This window comes from Bison bison, unplaced genomic scaffold, assembly GCF_000754665.1.
Source record: "Bison bison bison isolate TAMUID 2011002044 unplaced genomic scaffold, Bison_UMD1.0 scf7180017864134, whole genome shotgun sequence".
Taxonomy (NCBI): domain Eukaryota; kingdom Metazoa; phylum Chordata; class Mammalia; order Artiodactyla; family Bovidae; genus Bison; species Bison bison.
In genome coordinates this window covers 3518817-3543138 of record NW_011494706.1, presented here as the reverse complement: position 1 = coordinate 3543138, position 24322 = coordinate 3518817, and the positions used below count along the sequence as shown (strand labels likewise).

Sequence of the window (24322 nt, the reverse complement as noted above, 5' to 3'; positions counted from 1 at the left end):
GTCCCTCCCCGCCCCCACCCCCGGTATTTATTTATGCCAGTGGACAGTTCTAGTAACTTTAAAGCTGCGGTTCACCTTCCCGAGGACTTTCATCTCGGGAAGTTTTATGACACTTTGTGAATGTGCAAAGTTTTTAATTAGGCTCGCTAGACAGCCCGAGGCAGCGGCAGCGCCACAAAGTCTTCACGGTCTCTCTGCTTTACAGCACAACAAGCCGCTCTACTCCTTTGAAGACAATGCAGACTATGTGTACGATGTCATGTGGTCGCCCGTGCACCCCGCGCTCTTTGCCTGCGTGGACGGGATGGGGCGCTTGGACCTCTGGAACCTCAACAATGACACCGAGGTGAGCGCAGGCGCCGGACCCGGCGGGCTGGGAGGGGGGCGCCGGCGGCTTCTTTCCGTCTCCCCCTCTCTCTGAAACGGCCTTTTTTGGACAGACCCTCTAATTGCAGCTGTGCTGCCGACCCCCCATTCTCCGCTGCTCTGCAGGGAATTGGCAGATGCATTTGGCCCCAAATCATTTAATCTCACTTCATCCCTAAAACCGTGGCAGAATCCTGGACAATTGACGACCCTTCTTTGCAAAGAGCAAAACCATACGTGTTCACGCCTTTCACTGCGGGAAAGGACACTGGGGCATATTTGAGAGTGGTGTTGAAATAACTCTATGGGCAAACACTTGGAAAAGTAAGCTTTTGTGGACTCTGACTTGAGATTGGGCTTTTTAAAAGGGCTATTTGCCAGTGTTTGCTGTTTGCACGATTTGTTTTAAATCCGTAAAAGATGATTCTCTGGACTGTTGATGTTTAGATCTAGTCTCCATTTAATTTTTAGAAGGTAAATAATCTTTGTCTAAGAGACTGAACTCACCACTTTTATAATAGTTTCTATCTATGAACACATATTAAATTCAGTAATTTTAAAAAATATTTTAACGTCACATTTGGAGTACTTCACAAGTGAAATTTTTTTCAAAAGGCAATTAACAACAGGGAAACAGTGTTTTTAAAAATCATGCTGTATATATTCATGTTTGTAAAATTATGTCACATGTCATTCCTTTTTTCCACTCTCAAAATTATTGAGGTGCTGATTTTCAGGTACTAGAGTTTGGGGTGGAATTTGAAAAGAAACCTGAATATTAAAGGTCCTTCAGTTTAATACAATAAAATGGTCTGGTCATCAGCTGGTCCGTGATTCAGGGTAGCTCTCCATCAATGAGTGGACAGGTAAGAAGAACAAGTGCTGAAAACTGCGTGTCAAGTGGAGAACAAGGGAGAGGTCTTTTGAAGTGTTGTGAACAGGAAACAGCTCAGCCTTTTTAATTAGGAAGCCTACAGCTGGGGGATGTGAGGAGAAGCGGCTGCCCTGATATTTTTTGGGGAGGGGCAGGGAAATATCCTTCAGGTGTTATTACTGAGTCACTGTATCATACAAGATTATATTCACCGAAAACCACTGCCAAATAGTTGGCTTTTACAAATCTTCCCATTGAACTCTGTTTTTGATTTTTCCTTTTGGCTACCAGAACTACATGACAAGGACAAGAGTTATGTAATGAAGCCTCTTTGGAAATGAAGGGCAGCAGTACTGCAGGGCCCATCATTTCAGACACTGAAACGTTTGTAACATTATTGCCTTTCATGGAAAGGTGCCTACTACTCACAATGTGATGGTTTCCCAAAGTCTTTCATCACCATTGATTAAAATCATATTGTTTCTCTTTGGTAGAATAAACTCATTCACTGTAAACAACCAAAAAAACACAGTTTTCAGATTGATTTAGGAAACAACCCCCCCCCCCACCACCACACACACACACACAATTAGAAATCAGATTTACCAGAAGTGAGTTCAGGTGATACTCAACTATTACTATGATGCAGTGGAGTGCCCTACCAACTCCTTAGTAATTCCTCTGTAACTCTTTTTGTTTAGTTTTGTTTTTTTATCTGCTCTTTAGGTAAAATGAAATAATATCTCAGCATTGCCAAATGTGATTTTTCCCCCCCTTCCCTCTCTCTAGGTATCAAGAGACAACCACATAAGTCTTTTATAGCTAAGCATTTTAAGAAATCATTACTGGGCATGCAAATCGTTTAGTTTTGCGGTGAATGTAGTTCTGCTTTTGCAATAATAGTAGATAACATTGAGCCTGATTCAGATCCAGTAATAAACTGAACACTTTTTAAAACCCTCAAATCATTTTTGTCTTGTCTCAAGTTGAACAAGATTTTTCAAATATTTGTTTGATTAGAAATCAGATTTGTTTTAAAAAAAAAAACGCAAAAAACCTGAAACCTCAGTGCTTCTTTGTCGGTGTTCAAAATACAGTGCTTTTTAAACCAACTTATTCCAAGTACTCCTATGCAAGGACAGCTTTTACCTTCCCCTACTGCACTGTTACTGATCTCTACGCAGTGTGGTAAATTATGTGTATATATTCTGTGTTTGCAATTAAAATGATTAAAAACCGTGAAAATATATAAGAAACTGAAATACAAGAATAAGAGACAGTTACGGATTATTTTCATGATAGATTCAGCAACTTTTGAAAACTCATTACTTGTCAAATTAATGAAATATTTTTGTCATTTTCTTCATACATTTCATAATTCTTTTAGCCTGTGTTATAGACTGTCAGTTTCTATTTTTTTACCCCCACCATTTATGATATCGATGAAAAGAAGATATTTTTAAATGGTTAAAATAGAAATTGTTCCAGTTTGCTACATTCTTAATTCTAAATAAATATATAAAATTCTTTAATATGTTTTAGGCATAATTTAAAATGTATCCAAAAATCATTTTATTTTGAGTAATCTTTTGTCATCTTTATATTAAGATTAAATACTTTTTATTCAATTTTTGAGATTGTTCAGAGATAAAATCTGATATTAACCAGCGTTATGAAAAGTGGGAGCCTTATGATCTCCCTAAATTATGGAGTTAAAAATTTTAATTCTGAAAACTATATAGCCGATTCTCAGATTTGTTTTCTGAGTAGCACACGAATGATAAAGTGTATTGACAGAATTATGGCCTATTGCAATTCATATTGTTTTGGCCTTTGAAAAGTTTGGTTAAAAATTCAGTCTACAGCACTGCACAGCAGGTCCCTTTATTGTAGAAATTGTGTATTTAAAAAAAAAAAAACGAGCTGGGACTTTTGTTTTACATTTTTGCTATCAATTGACATACGTGATTTAAGCAGGTAAAAGATTTTTTATTGATTTCAAGATTAAATTTAAACATAGATTCTTACATATGATGGAGTTTTTATTGCTATTTTAAAGATAGGTGTTGGGTCAATAATCTCATATAAACAGATGGTTTCAATTCCCTTAATAACAGAACGCCAGCGGGGCAGAGGCACAGGCCAGGTCATGTTTCCACCCTAAGAAGTCATGTGTATTAGACTCAGGTCTTGAAACAGTGGCATGAGATGATGTTGGTGGCCCTCTTTTCACTATATATTTTTTTCCTTTTTGTTTCAACATTTACCTTTTTTGATGGGCTGTTGTCATTTCCTATTCAACATTCTTGTAGAAAGCTCAGAGAGCTGATCTTTCTATCAGTTATAAACTCCCAAACTTCCAGATGTGAGTTCATACAACTCATGATGAAAGAGGGGTAGACCCACTAAAATTCTTTTTTCCAAATAGTAAGGTTCTTATAACAAATCCTGCAGGTTCCATCTCAGCACCTCCAGTTCACTTTAATAATGATTAATATGTGTAATTATCAACGTTGTCAGATTTCAGGTGCTTATTAAAGGAAGTGTATGGCCTTTTCTACAAGTAAGTGCTCCACTCTGTCAGGGTATCGTCGGTTTTCAGAGTTAGCACTTCCTGCACCTTGGTACTGCTGGGAGGAAGGAAAACAGGGCGGAAAGAGGAAAAGAAAACAGGAGAACTTGAGGTTTTGAACTTTTTCTTCTGAGCATCCCTTCCATGATGAGGTTTCAAGGGATCAATACATTTTTTTCCCCTTGAAGACACTTAGTAATATGACTTATTTTTCACCGTACACCCCATCCCCGCCTTTTATAGTATCCTTAATCTTGGTAAATCCTGAAGTCTCCCTCTCTCCGTCAATCCATAAATCAGGACCCAATCAAGAAGTCTCACATTTAGCTGCTGTGTGATGTCTGTGTACCCTGCATAATCCGCACAGATACTTAGGTCACTCACTGCCCACTGACTATGGCAAAAGACTCCCTCTCTTTTCCTTTTTTGTGAAAGTGTCTTTCCTCTCTACCTCTTAATTCAGTGGAGCATATGATTTAAGAACAATGAATCCTTTACCAACTGCACAAGAGACGTATATTACTTCATGCGCACGCAGGCCGCGCTGACTCATCCAGTTAAACGTATCATTGTCAATTCGTATATTTAAGTTCATATTCAGAGATTCTTGGTTTCTGTTGTAACCCCTTTGGCAGGTTCCAACAGCAAGTGTGGCCATTGAGGGGGCGTCTGCCCTGAACCGTGTTCGTTGGGCTCAAGGTGGCAAGGAAGTTGCCGTTGGGGACTCAGAAGGCCGCATTTGGATCTACGACGTCGGAGAGGTACCTGTTATCTGGTTTTGGTGTTTTGATTTAGTGTTTTGGTGTTCAGGCTTCTTTTTTTTTTTTTTTGGCTTGTATATCTGGTTTAAATACCTAGTGAAATTTTTGGCAGCACCTTGTGGACTGTGAGAGCCCTCTCGAGTACGTTTGCAAATTTCCATTGACTTCAGTGGGAGTTTGGGGAGACTTCCTTGGGGCCTAATTTGGTCTTCCGACTCCACACACAGGACCCGTTAATTAAGGATCAGGCTACTTTCTGAGTGCTGTAGAATTCCCAGCTATCCTGTGATGAAGCATGGTCCTCTCTCCACCTGCACCCCCACCCACCCCACCCCCCTGCCAATTTCATGAGAAGGAAAAGTTTGCCAAGTTCATCATGCTAACATTGAATTTGGAATTTGTTGTTTATTTTGAAAAGTCAAGCTTTAGTTGGTATGTTCAATTAAAAGCTATATACTATTAGTCTTTAATTAAAAGTAGCCAATTAAATAGCTGAGGTGAGTCAGAACTTTGTACCGTTTTCGTGATATTCGAAGTTGTTATATGCAGTGTATACTTCTTGGGTTTATCTTGTTACATGATGTGTAAAATATTTCTGAACATTATGGCACACATCAGAAGAACTACATATTTGATTTCAGATAAATCTCCTTGAATATCCACACTACACTTAATATTACATTACAGAGCAATTTTATGAAAGCAGATCTGTTTATTTTTACTCTCTAGAAAGTGTTGACAAAAATCTTCATTTCTGATGGGGTGAAAGAAGTTTTTTCTTAAAGACAAAATATTGAACTTTCAAGCCAAACAAAATAAGCGTGTTGTGTAAATTGTGTTAGTGTGATATGAATCTAACATTTGCATTCCGGAGGGGGTGGGGGTGGAATACACCACATTTCTAGGTGTAACATCCTCCGCCTCAGGAGTGTGCTTGGAGTGCCTGGTGGGTGGGCGGAGCTGATCACCGAGAAGGGTTCTTTGTGGTTTCATCCATGAGCTTTCTACGATTTTGGCAGTCCTGGATGGTCTGTTCTACAGTGGAACTTTGGCGATGCTATATGGCAGAGCTGGTTGTGTTACAGGCTGGATGGTGTCTGTGTGTGTACGTGTTGAGAGATGGGAGTTTCCTGTTTGGGGATGTACCACTCTAAGTAGAATGTCTAGAAGGATCTCTCCGTTGCACTGCATACTATTTCAGTAGACTCACCCTTAACTACTCCTGATGCCACAGGCTGAGTCATTCGAACAGTGGCAAAGGCTCTGTTAATATTCATCCCCAGTGGTGAGAAGGAAATGGTCTGCTGACTACTGACGTAGCTTGGAATCTTTGAGAAAGAATACCCTTCGGAACTGAAAATATTGCCAATATATTCTAAAGCCAAAATATTGCCAATGTTTCCTTCAGTGAATATTTTAGTCAGTGCATCTTTTTCATGGTCTTCATCAAAATAAAACTAAGCAGCAAAAACATGCATTCTACATTGGTTCATTTGTTTAAAAAATTTGAGAGGTAGGAAAGAAGGGAAATATTAAGAAACAAAGAAGTTTCTCTCTTTCCTTTGTTTATAATGGGTATAATTGCAGCAGAGAAAACAGACGTGCTCAGAGATGAAATGGTAGAAAATAGATGAAACTTAAAAACTCCTTTCTCTACCTCCCTTGCTTGTTATATGTAACATTCCTTAACTCTTTTAGGAGTATATACAACATTACTTTATCCAACAGGACTGGAAAGCATAATAGTTCGACAGTCTGGTTTATTTAAAGTAAGGCATTTTGAAAAATGTGTATGTTGACCACACATAATTCATATATACACATAATTCATATATACATGTAATATACATTCACACACACCACCTTTAGGCAATAAGAAAATACAGCATAACATGTATACAGGATTTACTGCAATAAGTTATAATATAGCCATGGGACAGAATTACTTGAATATGACTCATATTTTGGGAGTATATTTGATTTTGAAAATTGCTTTGACTGATATGTGGCTGCTAAAACTTCTTCCTACATTGTTGTCGTCATTTCTAAATTGTATAGTGTTGTTACACTCATATTTCCTCTATCGCACTAGCAGGTCAGGCTGGTTTTCATTTTGGTATTATTGCCCTTGCTTTTCTAAGTGACATTACAGACTATAGAAATGTCTGCAACTCGAGGCCGGTCTCACCTATTGTCTGGAGTCTAGACAGGCTATAGAAAAATCTCTGTGACATATAATAGGCCCAACTATTTGTAGGGTTGTTTATCCCTACAAATTTACTACCAGGAAAAAAACTGTTCTACAATTTTATTGAGAGAAGCTATTGTAATCTTCTAGCCTTTTTCTGAAGGACCAAAAATCAGGATAGGCTTATATATTCAAACAGTTCCTTCTGTATTGTTTGATCCTATAAAAAGTCATCTATAGCTCAGAAAAACCCAGACTTTACAACAGAATTTTGCTGAAAGTATATATTTTCCTGAGTATTTTTGTAACGTATTTACAAATTTATCTCATGTGTTTTGGGGGAGAAATAAAGGGGTACTTTTCTGTCCTAATATCCTGTTCTAAGTTTCTGAAGACCAAATCTGTAGAGTTCCATGTACTGAAGGGAAAGATGACTTTCCAACAGCTAAGTTTAGCAGAAGCCCACTTGGGAAAGCTGGTAGATCATGGGAGATACTGCCATGACGGTAATTACTATTGTCTCGTTCACCAACCTGGAACTGACGGAGCGTAACTGTCCATAAATGTCATTGTATTGGTCACATCCAACTCTTTGCGACCCCATGGAGTGTAGCCTGCCAGGCTCCTCTGTCCTTGGGATTCCCCAGGCAAGAATACTTGAGCAGGTTGCCATTCCCTTCTCCAGAGGATCTTCCCAACCCAGGGATCGAACCCCAGTCTCCCACATTGCAGGCGGATTCTTTACCATCTGAGCCACCAGGGACGCCCCTTAGAAGAGAAGGGCACCCCGTAAACAGTACCCCGCCAGCCTCTGTAATCACCCACATTGTGGAAAGCCAGACAGAGTGCCTTTACAGCAACCTGGCCCATCTGAAATTCAAGGTCAAATCGAATACCGGTGCACTGCTGACAAAGGAGAAGGGGTTTGAGCAGGAAGTGATTTTCAAAGGAAGAAAATATAGAGGAAAAGAAAAAGGATGTCATTGAGGATCAGACTGCCCAGAAACTGTGCTCCCATTATCTGTATTCAAAATTGGTCCTCCAGTCCCCATTAGAACGAAACCCATCACCAGAGTCACGCTGGCCTTTGGATAGAAAACCTGGCCTGTGGAACCTTCTAGGAAGAAGATGAAACACTTTCAGGTAAGCGTTATAATACAATCTGTATATGAGGGTTAATGGTAGTTTTGAGAGGACACTCTGTTGATCCATTTTCTTGGACCTCAGTACATCAGATGGGTGTCTTGTCTGCCAGAGGACATCTCACGCTTGTTCTCCCGTGGTGTTCTTGACCGAATCTTCTGTTAGGCTGTGGAGAAAGCAGGCTCTCTTTCTCTAAGGTCCTGTTTTAGAGCAAGGCTGGCTTTACCTGTGCTGTCGTCTCGCAGGGCCCCATGCAGAGGAACCCTGCTGCTGCTGCTAAGTCGCTTCAGTCGTGTCTGACCCTGTGCAACCCCAGAGACAGCAGCCCATCAGGCTCCGCCGTCCCTGGGATTTTCCAGGCAAGAACACTGGAGTGGGTTGCCATTTCCTTCTCCAATGCATGAAAGTGAAAAGTGAAAGTGAAGTCGCTCAGTTGTGTCCGACTCTTCGTGACCCCATGGCCTGCAGCCTACCAGGCTCCTCTGTCCATGGGATTTTCCAGGCAAGAGTACTGGAGTGGGGTGCCATTGCCTTCTCCAAGAGGAGCCCTGAGCTTGGTTTAAAGCTCTGCTGTCATCGTCCTGCAGTTGTTCAGACATTTTCCAGCAAGGTGCCTCATGTTTCCAGGTTGCACTGGGTCCCTCAGACTCTGTATTCAGTCTGGTCCAGGAGAGTATTGCTTTCAGTACCCTCACAGTACAAATCAGAAATGAAAAGTTCTGGTCTTGATGTAGACCATTAGGAAAGAGAAATCTTTAGAGAGGTGGCTAAACGTCATACCTGCTGTATGATATTATTACCTACTCTTTGCATGCACGCATGCATGCTCAGTCGGATCTAATCCCCAAGGATTGTAGCCTGGCAGGCTCCTCTGTCCATGGGATTCTCCAGGCAAGAATAATGCAGTGGGTTGCCATTTCCTTCTTGAGGGCATCGTCCCCACACAGGGATTGAACCCGTGTCTCCTGCATTGGCAGGCGGATATTTTTCTCACTGTGCCACCCGAGAAGCCCAGTATTGTTATTACCTATTCCTTAGGACTATTTTAAAATGTTGGATGAGAAGAGCAATATTTCCACATTCCTTAGGACTATTTTAAAATGTTGGATGAGAAGAGCAATATTTCCACATTCTCAGTATCATGATATTTGGGTATTTGGTGGATATTCTAGTTCCCCTCCCCACAACCCTCTTTTGATCACATAATTTTAACTGAGAGTGTAATAAGGGAGCGAGCTCTATGATACCTACCTTCAGGTGGAGTTGAGAGGGACAGCCTTTCTCTGTCCCCTGAAAGGAGACTTCTGTGACTCCCAGTGGAGACAGCTCCATTCAAGTCCAGGTCGATGTGCCTTCCTGTGGGACCTGACTCTCAACCAGAGGGCACTGCAGAAAGGGACTCGGTGTCACCAGCATTAACAACCGTCTGCCTCATCTCCTGTCCCAGCCGAGGTGCAGCTGCTGCAGGGAGTCCCAGCACAGTGCCCCCATGATCGTGCCCACCTCTATTATGTACAGTTGTCCTCCATGACTTTTAAGATGATGGCAGAGAGCAGTGGCTCGGATCCAGATTTACTGATGCGATTTATTATGAACTTCTGAAGGGGTAAACAGGGGATTGTGTGTGCGCTCACTGAAATCACCGGATTGAGTCTGTCCATCCTTTTTTTTTTTTTTTTTCTTGTTACATTTAAATGGCAAAGGCATGAGTAACATCTCAAAGCCTATGAGTAAGGAGGTAAAATATAAAATGCAGTGTTTTCAGGTAGGCCACATGATGCTTTGTTTATACAGCATACGTTTTTGGTTGTTTCATTTTGGCATTGTATCTGGAAAATACACTGTACACATTTATTTTCACAGATAGGGGTCTATTTTCTTTGCAGAGCAGGTGCTTACCTCCCATTAGCATAAATGGAAGTTATATGAATTCCTTGAAAGAGAAGACCCATTTTATTATTTGGCTATAATTTTTATTCTATTCATGCATCTCAAAAGTTACTTAAATAGACAGTGGTTGCATGTACCACTTAAAATTCGAAGATCTAAATTTTAAAATGAGCCCAGCACTTGAGTAAGTTTGCAAGATTTTGCTCCCCAAACTATGGGACACCATCTGTTTTGGAGCTGTGTGATCCCATTCAATTAATTGAAAGATGAGTAAGATAACAAGTCATAAATTAACTACAAATATAACCTGAACATGTCGAGTGTATTCTTCTTCAGACCTGTTAATCATTGTTGGGTTTTTCAAAAATGATGTGTGAACACACATATTCTTAAGAATTAAAAATAAGAATTACTCACGGCCAAGGCTCTTTACCAAATAGCAAGGTTTTCTATATATAGAGAGAGAAAGCTGATTTTAACGGCACATGGGCCAGTGAGTGTAGAATTATTCACGTGTCCTGATGATTGATAACCAGCCTCGCTACCTGTCTCTCTCGCCGATGTGTTTTACAGAAAGCCTGCTGCCATTGTTAATGCTTCAGTGCAGTCACACAGATGCAGCTGTCATAAATATCCCCTAACAACTATGCTTGCTGCTTATCTGAATTAGTTAGAATGCTGTTTGCAGCCCCAGTTGTGAAAGAAGCAGTTTATCTTCTACCTCCTATTTATTTCTTTTTCCATTAACCTCTTCTAGGGAAGATTTTGTTTTCAGTTGGGATAAATATGCCATAAGTTTCAGATCCCTGATTTTATTCCTACAGTAGTCAAAATGATAAAATTCCAAAATCATTTCGGCTGAAAGTAGAGTTGGAAAAATAAAACAGCAACTGGAAAACTGTAATTTGGGAGATGAGGAGGTCTTATTGCCCTGGCTTTCTCTGTTTAGTACCCCATTTACTCATTATCTAAGGGAAGGTGTATTAATCTTTAAATTTTAACCCTGAGCTCTGGCACCATTTCGTGTGCCTTGTTTGCTGTGACTCTTGGAGGCCAAAAGAAAGGCAGTCATCTTATACAAATTGGAACAAATGCAGTAAATTTGACACTTGTCAATATGTTAAAAGGGCCTTAAAAAATCTTGGAAGGGAAAAAGGAGAATATGAGATCAAACGCAGTCGCTAAAGCGTGGTTTTAAACGTTCATCTGAATCTATTTTAAAGCTACAATTAAAAACTGGAATGAAAATTCTACTTGGAATCCCAGTAGGAAAAATGACCTATGCAAGATACTTTAGAATGGTGGTCAAGGTGTAATGTACAGGGGCTATAAAAGTGCCTGCAGCCGTTCTCACAGACAGCTAGAGCAAGAAGAAAAAGGGATTCCGTGAGCCATTTCCCTTGTACTTTAAATCGCTGTTCAGCATAGTAGCACCTGATAAACTGGACGTGTTGGGAGTTAAAAGAGTGTTTGAGAGACGCAAACTAAATAATACACGTATGGTTTTTAAGTGGATTACACTGAGGCAATAATTGTTCGCTTCGTGGAATGACTTCACGTTTTCCAGTAGGACAGGGCCCACATCCCTTTTCCACAGGAATTTATGCCCTGAATATAAATAATCCCCCTCTGTGGGGAAGGCTGGCATGCAGAAGACAAAATACGAAGTTAAACTGAAATTTGGGGGTTGATGCAAATACGAGTTCCTTAATGAAAAAGAACTGCACTTGAAATGAGTCGATTTAATTATTGTGCTTTATGAAAGCCATTATCCTCTGCCGACGAGGAGCCCGATAGCGTGGCTCAGTTCTGGCAGCATCCGGGAGGGGAGGGAAGGGCTGAGCTAGGCTCAGCTCACCGGAGTCCAGTTATAATTGCCCCGAACACTTGTGTTTCTCATTAAACGAGTGTGGCCATAGGTTTCTGGACTCTAGAAGGTCTTTTAAGTGCTAGCTTATTCTTCCATGGGTTAAACAGTGTTTTTTCCTTCGCTAATGCTAAACACTTCTTTTGGTTTTTCCCTCCATGGAAAAGACTTATGTGATGCCCAAATCCAGATAAAAACTGAAAATCCAGATACTTAGTGTTTTTAACCTGAATGTTTATTAGCCACAAACCTGTGCAGTTAAGTAAAAAGCACAAAGGCATATTTGTATGGACAGATTTGGGGTGCTAATAAATATAATTACATAAAATAAGCTACTTTGAAATAATATATTAGTTCATTTCCTTGTCATAATAAATTATATGTATTTGAAATAAAATCATCTGGTTAAAATATATGATTATAATTTTAGTGTTAACGTGATTTTTTTCTAGGAAAAGTATGTTAAAAAGAAAGTATTTCAATTAATGTTATAAGTATTCATCTTATAGTAAATGTAGTAGCAGTGGGTCTATTTTGATAATTACATATGTTAAAGACCATGATTAAACTAATTCTTATATAAATAGTGTGCTTATTCAGGTAGCATTAGTTTATAAATTTTCAAGCCACTTTTTTTTCTGAATTGATAAGAAAATACTTATGACTTTTATATTTTACGGAGTACTTGACTAAATGAAAAGAAAACCCTAATATCTAATTTTATAAAAACCAAATTAATGTGTGCATAGTAATTTGCAATATTCAATGAGATTAATATATTCCCATTTTGGTGATAAATGGTCTCTGAATATAAACCTTCTGAAACAAGTATTAGTTTGTATAATTAATCATCTTTATGATTCTTCTGTGGTTTCAAACTGTCATCTTCAATAGCCGTTTGGATTCTGAGGCAGTCATTAATTATAGTGTTAATTTTTTTTATGTCTAACAAAATTGTGTTTAGTTATAGAATTTCAAAACTGCTAAATTTTATCTTGAAACATTTCTGCCTAGAACAGTAGCCTCAAATCACGGCATGAAGCTGCTCCAATCTTATGAGTCTAGATTAACACTGGCCTGTACAGAAATGAAGAGTTATTTGTTTCTTCTGTAAGTATGTGTGTTACTATTGGTATATCTGAAATAGAATATGAAATCAAATATCTGCCTATACATGTTTGTGTATAAATATTTATATGCCATGTAGGCTGGACTTGCAAAGTGAGGAAGTGAATGAATCATTGTATTCCACTTTCATGAAAGGTTTGCATGAATTTCTGAGACTGTCAGCTATCAGAACATCTTTTCCATTTTAAAACATGAATTATTTATCATTTAGGGAATATCAGAGCTTAACACTGTAGGAGCAGTTTTGCACTCTTACTGTTTAGGCTGGCAGATAAAACTGATCAGTGGCCCGGAATTCTCTCTGATCTTTGTCCTCACGGTCGGCCAGTACTTTTGCAACATTTAGATAGAACCTTTCATCGGTCTGGCAGCCCTCCTCTGGTTTATCACATTCCTCACTAGAGTTTTTCTGATCTTTAGAGAGCCACATCTACAGGTCCATAGATACTTACCTATTGTCATCTATTTGAACAGGATAACCTGGCCTAGAACAGTGCCTGGCACATACAGGCACTCAATAGTAATAAACAGGTAAATGAATGTTTCACAGGTGAAAGTTGGAGGTTAAGAAAAAGCGTACTTGTGTGAAGTGCTCAGACGGCAGCCTCCAACTTGTCTATAGATTGATGGCCAGGAAAAAATAACTGTATTTGCATGGGGAAAAGGTATGTAGAACATAAACTTAGAAAGAGTGCTTGTTCTTCCTCTCCAATCTCTATTCCAGTTACTCTTCTCTCCTTTGCTTTTAAAAGTGAGCAGTTGGTCACTAGTCATAATAAAAGCCTAACAGTTGACTCAAATAGTTGTTAAACCACTGGAAAAATGCTTCTTTTTCATTATGCTTTTTTTGGACACTATAGATACGGTAAATCATGAACTACATTATACAAATACCTCTTTTATGCCCAAACATTCAGTAGGAGGGAATGACATTTCCTTTATTACCTTGGTAAATGTTTTTAAGGTGTTTAGCAATAAGCCTTCTTTTTTGTCAAAACTGCTTAGATGCAGTGGTTGCTAGGAATTTACTAGAAAAACTATAGTTAATAATATCAGAAAAAGAAAGGATATACGTTTAGTCAGCTACTATGACAGATCAATTTGAGTAATGTATGCGCTTTCACTTCCCCGTCATCCTGGTCTTTTGTGTTATGGAAAAATAGTGGTAATGAAGTTTAAAAAGTTTATTTTCCATTATTGCCCATCAGTCAAACGTCTTTAGCATTTTTTTTCCATCTTTTGAACAGAGAAATAGATGGTTCAAAGTAATAGAAAAATAATGCTTAAGACATTTCTAAAGACGAGGGTGACAAGATTTTAATACGGATGTGAGCAAGGTCATCTTTAAGCCTTAGTGAATTAACTCTTTTTCAGCTGTGTGATTTTTTTTGTTGTTGTTTCCCTTCTCAGGTAAAAACTTCAGAATTTTGTCATGCATCCCATGATGCTAAATTTTAACATGAAAAGTATTTCTAAATGTTCAATTTTGTTTTTTTAAAGAACAGCGTTTAGAATAGTGTTTAAAATGATTTCCTTTGACATTTGCTGGCTTATTGAAATTGATAGAGGCCCATCTTTGTCACTGTTTACTTTGGGCTTTTATGTTCTACCTTTATATCTTTCCTTAATTGGGTGGTAATGGATTTTTTAAAAGTATTGTTCTAACAAACATGCTATAAAAGTCATTTAAAGATTCTAGGAAGAGAACTTCAGCAGAAAGGTCTCAAGCTTCATGAGTGACTGAGGGTTCCCTTAGATGGGATTTTTAGATAAAAGAAATTCTTTCTTAACCAAAAAATAGTCAGATATCATCAGACGCCCATGGGTTAGCATGCTGCTAAATTTCACAGAAATTTTAACTACTGACTGGTAATAGCAAATGCTACAGAGCGGAGATGAATGGAACTTCTACTTTCTGGACTGCTCTAAACCGGCTGTAAATACTTAGTTACCGCAGAGTACGCACTCTAGTATATTTATGTGCTCGGTACACTGCATTCTGGCTTGGGATTTTGGTTCGTGGTTTCATCCATTGTTACCAGTGATGGTAGACTCTCCAGAGAGTTAAATACAGTGGAGCTTGGTCGTTCCATTCCGACGGCTGTTTCACTGCTTATTACCTCCCACTTTGCTTCCATCTGTGTGTGTGGCAGAGGGAATTGTCCTAAAAAATACAGGCTTCCTCTGAACACAGATGTGTGTTTGTACACCAGTAAGTCCGCAGTCTCCTGAACTGGGGTGACGTTAATAATCGCACTTTTAAAAAAGCTTTTAGAGCTTAGGAGGGTTTAGCAGTTCTATAGAAATCCATGTTCATATCCACAGTTCCTGTAAATGCATTAACAAACAAACAAAAAAATCAACGCTTATTAAAGTGAAAAGGTAATTTGTAAGGTATCATTTTTAAAGAAAACTTTCATTTTTAGATTAATACAGGAGCTGAATTGTCATGGATCTTTGGAATCCATGGTTAACATAATCAGACTTTTTAAAAAAAATGACTCCGTTTAATTGAAAGATTACAAAGACGCTGATGAACCACATACCCATGGGATATTCATCCCGAAACCTGGAGTCCTGTTCATTTTGTTTGGTTTCTCAGATACATTAAGCATCATAAACTGAAATCATGGAACACTTTTTGTCTTAATTATCCACGCTTTTTTTTTAAAAAAGTAACCTACTTTTATACTAAGCAAGGCCTGAGATATTTTTTACCATAAAAAATATAGCATTGGGCTGGTAGGAGTTACTGCAGATAATGCAGCTATTTAAAATCAGCTGCTAGGTACTATAAACCCTTTAAAATTACTAACAAATGAGGGAGGCTTGACTGAGGACTGTTCAGAATAGTTAGCCATGTGCTTATAAAAAGGGACACATGAATGATATTTGTGTGTTTAACCCTGGTTATAAAAAGTCATTTGATTTTTATAACAGCATGTTCAGTGGTTACAAGGCCTTACGACTTGAGCTAAAAATGTAGAATTCCACTAAAGAAAGTGCCATAAAAAGGAAATAGCTTGATAAAACTGTATTGGTCATATGTGGAAAAGATGCATGTGTGTGTATGTTTACAAGGAATAATTATACTTTATATTTAATTTTTTAAATTAACAAAGCATCCTCTGATTTTTCTTGTGATCTGAAAGAACCCTTTCCCCACACCCAGTTCATAAACCTTAGCTATTATTAAATGTGTGACTGTCTAGGAAGTAATTTGTGTGGGCTTTTAAGAAAGCAAATGTGATAAAATTTAAGGTGTACTTCCAAAAATACGCAGCTCTATATAGGTGAATGGAAGGAAATGGAAGAAAGAAAAAAGGAAGCAACAGCAATTGGAGGAGAGGGAATTAACATTAAGAAGGAAAAATATAGGGCAAACAACCCTTAGTCATGGTTTGTAATGTCCAGACACTGAGCTTAAACTCTTTATATTTGGGGGGAGGTCTTATTTAATCTTCACAGTGGCCCTGGGAGTTAGTGGCCAGAATTCTTTTCTCACAAATGAGGAAGGAAAGATCTGAGATGCTAGAGACATAAATTTCCTAAGGACACACAGCAAATTATTAGCAGAGCTGTGAAAGAAATCATATCTGGATGATGTCTGAGGTTGAAAAAAGTCCTTCCTGGCTCCATTCTCAAAAGCGAGTTATGCAATCTGTGGCACAGTGGTTAGCCTAGAGAGTTAGCTGGGGGTAAGGCAGGGCAGGATCTGGGTGGGGGGGCCCATTCCAGTGTGGGAGGAGGGCAGACCGGTGACAGCCTCCGAACTGGAGGGATGGAGGGGAAGCATGAACAGGATAGATTTTCGTGAGTTTCCCCCACAACTTTTGCTTTTTATTTCTGACCCGTGCATCTTTCAGGAACCTTAGAAGGTTAAAAATAATATTTAGACTCTTTTAGCAGGTGACTGAGAACACATGACCTGCCTGCCCTTCTGCCATGGCATGCTGGCATTTATTCCCTGAAGGGGTGAGGCTCCTGATTGCCCCCCACTGACTGGGGGCAAGTTACGTGGTCTGGAGCAAATCACTGAGCTCCCTGTCCTTCCATTTCCTACCCGTTAGAGGCCTGTTCCTTAAAGTCCTCACATAGCAGACATTCGAAAGAATTCCTAAGGAAAACAGAGCCACAAAAATAATATAGAATTGATATGTATGCCACTCAATATATTAATGTATCATTTTTAGGAATATGTGCAATCTGAGTGTTCAGAGAAAAAGAATGCATGGCTATTCTGTGTTGAGCTCATGGTTCTCCATTAGATTACCTTTCTCATCCTCTCCACATCTCTGCTGATACGTGGGTCAGATGCCATTATCTCTATTACAGTTGAGGCAATGAGAGGTTAGGTGCCTGACCATGGCCACTAAGCAAGCTGAGAGCAGGACAGAAGCTTCCTGTGCAAATCTAAGGTTCGTGTTACCCCCTCCGTAAGGCCAAATTGCTACCTCAGAAACTGCCTTTGCCTTAGTTTCCTCAGCTGTAAATATATGGTCATCTCCTTTAAAAGGCATTTACTCTTAGAGCTAAAATTTTGTTATTTCAGGAATCAGCACCCTGAGTGCTTTTGGCATAAAAATGCTTTATACATTTAGCGAAAAGTTAGAAAACAGTCATACAGTTGGGGGTTGGGGGTGGACTAGATATTGGTGAACCCTGATTATGAAGCAGTAGGAAAATCTGAGTCATCTCTGACCTGGGTTGTGGACTTTGGCAGATGAATCTGAAGGCAGAAAATGTTTCCAGATCCACTTTGATTCAGTACAATACTGCTCAATTTTTACAATCTCTTTTTTATGGTGTCCTTTGATATAACTAGGCTATTTGCTTCCCAGTTCTCATGTTTAATTGAAATTACTCATCACCAATAGAAACTTATGAATATTTTTCCTATCAGAAATGTCAGTTGTTTGAAAATTATTCTAAACTAGTGTTTTCCAGTGGGGGGGGAGGGGTGCAATCTATAGTGGTGGTCTAGATTTAGCCTTTAATGCCTTGATAGAACTTTGAAGAGATGCTGAAACCATGTCATTAACATGCTATTTGCTTCCCCACTATTTGCGTGACACACAGCACATCCCAGGGAATGTTGCAGTTGTCACTGTAAGAAGGTAAATTTTCAAGTACTTCACTTTCTGAATGTCAGTGAAGTTTAAAAAAAAAAAAAGATGCCAGTATTCCCACATTTTGACCTAAGAAAACATGGTAATTAATATGCATTGTCTTCATATGCCAGAATGATTAACCATTATATCTTCAGTCCTACCCTAGTGTCTGGCGTATAGTTAGTACTCAGTCCACGCTGAAATCATTATTAAAAAGACATATATATGCTAGTGAGAAGGGCATGACAGCAGTCTTTTTGCCCAGGAAACATGACAGAGATTTTTCACTTGCTTAATGATTAAGGCATTACTGGATTAAAAGTCTCCTAGACAAAGTTTCAAATGCGTTTGCGCTCAGGATAAGAGTTAGGAGCTGCCAAGGGTAAGAAGGACACGATTCTGTCCAGACAGATGCTGTTTAAAATGAAAAGAGTGGTGGTCTTGTTTGTTAGGACACCTGTTTGGTCTTACCTACAAGTATTAAAATGGCAGAAATTATTAACTTTGGGTGTGGATACAACCTGTGAATACACATTCACACATTCAAGCTAAGATTATACTTAAAGTGCTTCCTGATAGTGACATTTAATTCTAAAAACGGGGCAATATACAGCTCACCTTCTAAATCTAACATTACGATGATCTTGTTTTTATTGTCAGCTGGATGAAAAAGTGTAATAGAGTGAGGTAGATAAATTTAAGTTTCTAGAAGCAATTTTGTTTTCATCCTGTACTAATCAAGCAAAGCAAACTAACATTTCTAGTGAGGAAAATGTTTGGCAAAATAATCAAAAGAAAGAAAACTTCTAATATTTTCCCAACCTAAGTGAAAGTTTCACAGATAAAAAAGACAGCGAGCTATGTTAGAATATGGTGAAACATTTTATGAGGGTGAATCTGCATTTTTAAGGACTGTTATTTCCACCACTATGGAAAAAAAGTCACATGTAAGTTCTATGGTAGGGTATATTTTTATCAAAAACTTTTAAATTTGCTAAAACTCATTTTAAATTAATACAGAAATCTGTTACATTTCTATATACTGAAGAAGAAAGTAAAAAAAAAAAAAATCACATTTAAAATCACATCAAAAGTACCTATGAAGAATTTCCTGGCAGTCCAGTGGTTATGACTGTACTTTCACAAGCCCAGGCTGTTGAATTAAGATCCTGCAAGCTGTGCAGTGTGGCCAAAAAAAAAAAAATTATATGTAAATAAAACATATTTATATATAAAATACCTAGGCATAAACTTAACAAAGGAGGTGAAAGATCTATATACTGAAACCTATAAAATATTGATAAAGGAAACTGAAGATGATTCAAAGAAATGGAAAGATATCCTATGCCCTTGGGTTAGAAGATTTAATATTGTTTAAATGGCCATACTATCCAAAGCGACCTATAGATTTAATACAGTCCCTATCAAAATACCCATGACGTTTTTCACAGAACTAGAACGGATAATTGTAAAACTGATATGGGAATCCCCAAAGACCTAGAATTGTCAAAGCAAAACTGAGGAAAAACAAAGCAGGAGACCTCCCTTCCAGACTTCAGGCTATACCGCAAAGCTACAGTAATCAAAAAAACAGATAGTGTTGGCACAAAAATAGACATAGGTCAGGGGAACAGAAGAGCAAGTCTAGAAATAAACCCACACATCTACTGTGAATCTGTAACAAAGGCAGTAAGAAGAATCAATGGAGAAAAGATGGTCTCTTCACCAAAAGCTGGACAGCATGTACATCAATGACATCAGAATGTTCCCTCATACCATATAAAAAATAAATCCAAAATAGTTTAAAGAATTAAATATATGACACCATAAAACTCCTAGAAGAGAACATAGGCAAAACATTTTCTGACACAAATCGCAGTAATATTTTCTTAGATCAGTCCCCCAAGGCAGTAGAAATAAAAACAAAAATAAACAAATGGGACCTAATGAGACTTAAACTTCTGCACAGCAAGGAATGGAAGAAAATATTTACAAATGCTGTGACTGAGAGAGGTGTAATAGCCAAAGTATACAAACACCTCATATAACTTAGTATCCAAAAAATAAAAAAAAATTTAAAAATGGGGATTTTTCCCCAAAGAAGACAGACAGATGGCTATATAGGCACATTGAAAAAGTGCTCAACATCACTAATTTTAAGAAAAATGCAAATCAAACCACAACTAGATATTATTATCTCACAATGATCAGAATGGGCATCAAAGAGTAAAAATAAAAGTTGAAGAGGGTGTGGAAAAAAGGGAACCTTCCAACAAAGTTGGTGGGAATGTAAATTGGTGTGGAAACTATGGAAAACAGTATAGAGTTTCCTTAAAAAACAAAACTAAAAATAGTTACCATATGATCTAGCAGTCTCACTCCTGGGTATATATCTGGAAAAACATAACTCTAATTGAAAAAGATACATGCACCCCAGTGTTCATAGCAGCACTGTTTACAGTAGCCAAGACAAGGAAGCAATGTACATGTCCATTGACAAATGAATGGATAAAGAAAAAAATGGTATAGATATATAATGGAATATAAAGTGAAAGTGAAGTCGCTCAGTCGTGTCCGACTCTCTGCGAAGTCCATGGCATTCTCCAGGCCAGAATATAACTTAGCTATAAAAAAAGAATGAAATAATGCCATTTGTAGCAACATGATGGACCAAGAGATTATTATGCTAAGTGAAGTAAGCCAGACAAAATATAATATTGCATAATGTGGGAATCTAAAAAATGATAGAAATAAATGTATATACAAAACAGAAACACTCAGACACAGAAAACAAAGTTACCAAAAGGGAAGATAAGGGGGAAGAGGGATATATTAGAAGTATGGGGTTCACAGATAGAAATTACTATATATAAAAATAATTAAGCAACAAAAATTTATTGATTAACATGGACAACTATATTCTATACTTTGTAGTAATGGAAAATGGAAAAAAGCTTGAAAAAAAAAATCGCTTTGCTGTACAACTAAAACTAGCACAATTTTTAACTATGCCTCAATTTAAAAAAAACCTCAAAATTTTGGTGAAACCTACTTATATAAATTGAATGCTTTATTATTAGAAATACTAGAATTACTAGTTTGATTTCTTAAATAAAGGAAAAGGACCTCTGAAAAATGCATTTTTAAGAAATTACATGTGCAGCTTCAGATGTCATAAATGATAGTTCTGTCCCATACTGGATCTGGTTGCAAAGTCAACCCTTCATGTCTCATAGTGTTTGTTAGAGTTGCTTCTTAACAGTCTTGCCATGACCACCACATGAAACTGTAAACACATGGACCTGGGGGTTTTTGTAGGATATATTTTCTATACATTGCTGTCAATAAAACATTACATACAGCATCATACAGTAACTCAAATTTGTGCCATTTTAACTAAAAATAAAGGTAGTTTTCTGTTTGGAGTCAAACCCCTGGACTATATCACTTTTATTAGTGAGACCTGCTTTCTTCTAATATTTAATGTTATGTGAAGTTACGAGGTATTTCAGATTTAGCTTGATTCTCACCTTCTATGAGACAAATTCATAAGTATGTTATCATAATTGGCGTTTGTCTCCTCCTGAGCTTTTTGTTTTGTGGTTCACTGGGGTGGAGGGTGCTTGGTCAGGAGTTGGAGAAGAGACAGAGAGTAGACCTATGCTTTCATATAAATATGGTGTAACCCATTTCTGCTCGTGCTTTTTGTTAGCTCTTTCATATAATTTATTTTAAGGACTTCATTTCCCCAGTGCAGTATTTTCTAAAATTGAAGAGAAAAATGAAGAATAGTGGAGCACAGGAAAAGAACTCAAAGTAGAGCAAATGAACTGAGCAAAGAGGTAATACTGCCGTTCGAGACTGTTGTGAACTTGTGTCACTGTCTGAACGGGAATGTGGATTCATTTCAGTAACTAGGTAAGTGTTGCACCATTCAGAACTCACTCATGTGACTAAATCAGAGTTCTTGTTAGTATTGCGTTTCTCAAAATAACAAATAAGAAAGAAGCACCCCAAAAAAAGTTGTTTAAGAAAACAAGCACCTGTGTATCATTTGCAGAATTATATCCTTGAAACCACCTGAGGACCAGAACCTGCACTGAAGGATGTACTTTGCAGGGTGATGATACGACTCTTTAATAAGTTGTCTTGGATAGATCGTATCTGAGAATACCAGCCCCTGTAATAAAAATGTTAAGTTCTAAAAGTTTGGCTTTATACAGTAAGAAATTTTTCAGCTGTAAAAGCGATCTCAGAGTTCAGATTTAGTTGCTTGTTTTTGAAAATGCACCCTGATTGTGATGAGTGTGTTACTGACGTTTATGAAATATGTGGATAGCACGTGCGGCACCAGCATCTGTAGATGGGTTACGTCTTGCACAGCAATCCTCTGAGTAAATGGCTCTACAGTCGAAATACATTGTATTCTGTATGAAAATCATTTGGACTTCTACTTGATCCTGCTCCTCATCTTCAAATAATTCTGTTTTATTCCAAACACTTGCATGGTACCGAAACAGCTCATCTTTGGATGCCATGTAGAGAAATCATTACCCTTCAACTCAGCTCACAAAAATTCATGCATGCGCTTTGTGTCAGATGGGATTAATTTTTCTTACTCAATTGTGCGCAGGAGAAGATATATATAGGATTATAAGTCCCTCTTTTTGGTGAGTTTGTATAGAATTCTGGCTAAGGATATAAATACCAGATGACATTGGCATGGATATTGGCAAGCTGGGCAACTTTGGCAAGATGAGTTGATCTCTTGGTGCCTCAATTGACCTTCTTCTGCAACATGGAAATACTCTGATTATCCAACATAGGATTGCTGTGAGGAAAGAGGAGAAATCATGTCAAGTACTTACAGCAGAAATTTTGATAAATGTTACTATTATTATTACTCATCAGCTTCATCATAGGATCTTGCTAGAAAAGCCAAAGCATCTTATTACAGTAGTAAGGTTTCTTTGTATATATAAACTATACTTTTGTCATATATACTGGCACATTAGCAACATCTTTTTAAAAAGGATCAGTAACATTGACTTAGACAATACCACCATCATTTCAAAGTCCTAATAATACAGTTTTTATTTGTCATGTTCGCTGTAATTCTGGTCATCTGACTGCAAGTGCTGTAATGTGGCTACTGTATTAACTGTATAGTTTACAGAAGTTTTTTAATGTTTTATAAATCGCACACATGTTTGTGCTTCTGAGAGTGACAGTATTCTTTTAAATTATCAGTTTAAGAGCAGCATTTCAGAGCTCTGATTCAAGGAAGAATATCTGATTTCCTTTGCATTCCATGGGAATCACCTGTTTCAAGAGGAACGGTCATGCAGGCTTCAAGGCTTTCGGTGTAAAAGCTAGCTTGTTGACCATTTTCCGTTCATTTGCTTTGCAGCTTGCAGTTCCCCACAATGACGAGTGGACCCGATTTGCCAGGACCCTCGTGGAGATTCGTGCTAACAGAGCTGACAGCGAGGAGGAGGGCGCCGTTGAGTTATCTGCCTAGTGGACGTGAGCCGTCCCCACCTGGACCTAGAGCTCAGCATCTGCGGTCAAGTCAGCTTGTATTCGTGTTCATTCAGTATCAGTATTGCCATGGCCTTTTGAGGGCCATGCTGTGCCAGCTTTGCTCCACGTATTCCAGGTGTAGCCCACCGTACTGTCCACTGACCTGAGATTCACCAGAGCATTTCTGTCTCAAAAATGGGGGTAGCGGGGTGGGAGCCTTTCTGGGTTGAGTTGTTGCCTTTTAACTACTTAGTAGCTGTATTTAATAGCTGGAAACCTCTGGTTAAATTTGTGCTTACACACACTCCTGGCATAGTCCTATTAAATCCATATGAAGCCAGATATGATTAGGTACAGATGTGGTGTGCTTCATGCTATGGTACAGGGCCAGAGACTTGAGATGTGGTGTTTTACACGGCGACTCACATTATGAATGGATTTACTAGAAGAACATTGCTGCTCCTTATTTATTGTGGTGTGCTGCATGGAACATATTTATTTGAAAGCATTAAAATAAACGATCCTAGAGCATGTGCCTAATGAGAGGACTGCATTGTCTCTCTTGCTGTTGAGGTTACGTTCAGTTCCAAATAACAATTACAGTATGCCGGTTCCACTGAGGACAAGAAATCTTTAGAGGTCTGTTGGCAGTGAATGGAATGAATTTTAATGCCTATTATTTCTAGGTACTTTAACAATATTTCAAATATAGCTGATCATTGATACTTGTCATTCAAGCTAACCCAGTCTGACAAAAGTCTGTGGTTCCTAAATATGACACCAATGTTGCCAATAAAATGTTCCAAACCAGGTCTGCACCAGTGTGGATAAACCCTTTGCTTAGGAAAAGCCTGATTAAAATTCTGCTGTGGCCAGGGGGTAAGAGAGATCCATTAGAG

General features: G+C 38.2%; 1 protein-coding gene across 1 annotated transcript in view; it reads left to right on the top strand.

Annotated features, from left to right (window-relative positions):
* The window catches only part of DYNC1I1 (dynein, cytoplasmic 1, intermediate chain 1), a 380358-nt gene extending 356395 nt beyond the window's left edge, over positions 1-23963 (top strand). The window contains exons 15-17 of the mRNA XM_010839743.1: positions 206-346; positions 4448-4573; positions 23311-23963. Coding sequence (XP_010838045.1) covers positions 206-346; positions 4448-4573; positions 23311-23421 — 378 coding nt within the window. The 3' untranslated portion in view covers positions 23422-23963. The remainder of the gene's footprint in view (positions 1-205; positions 347-4447; positions 4574-23310) is intronic.
* The last annotated feature ends 359 nt before the right edge of the window (positions 23964-24322 follow it).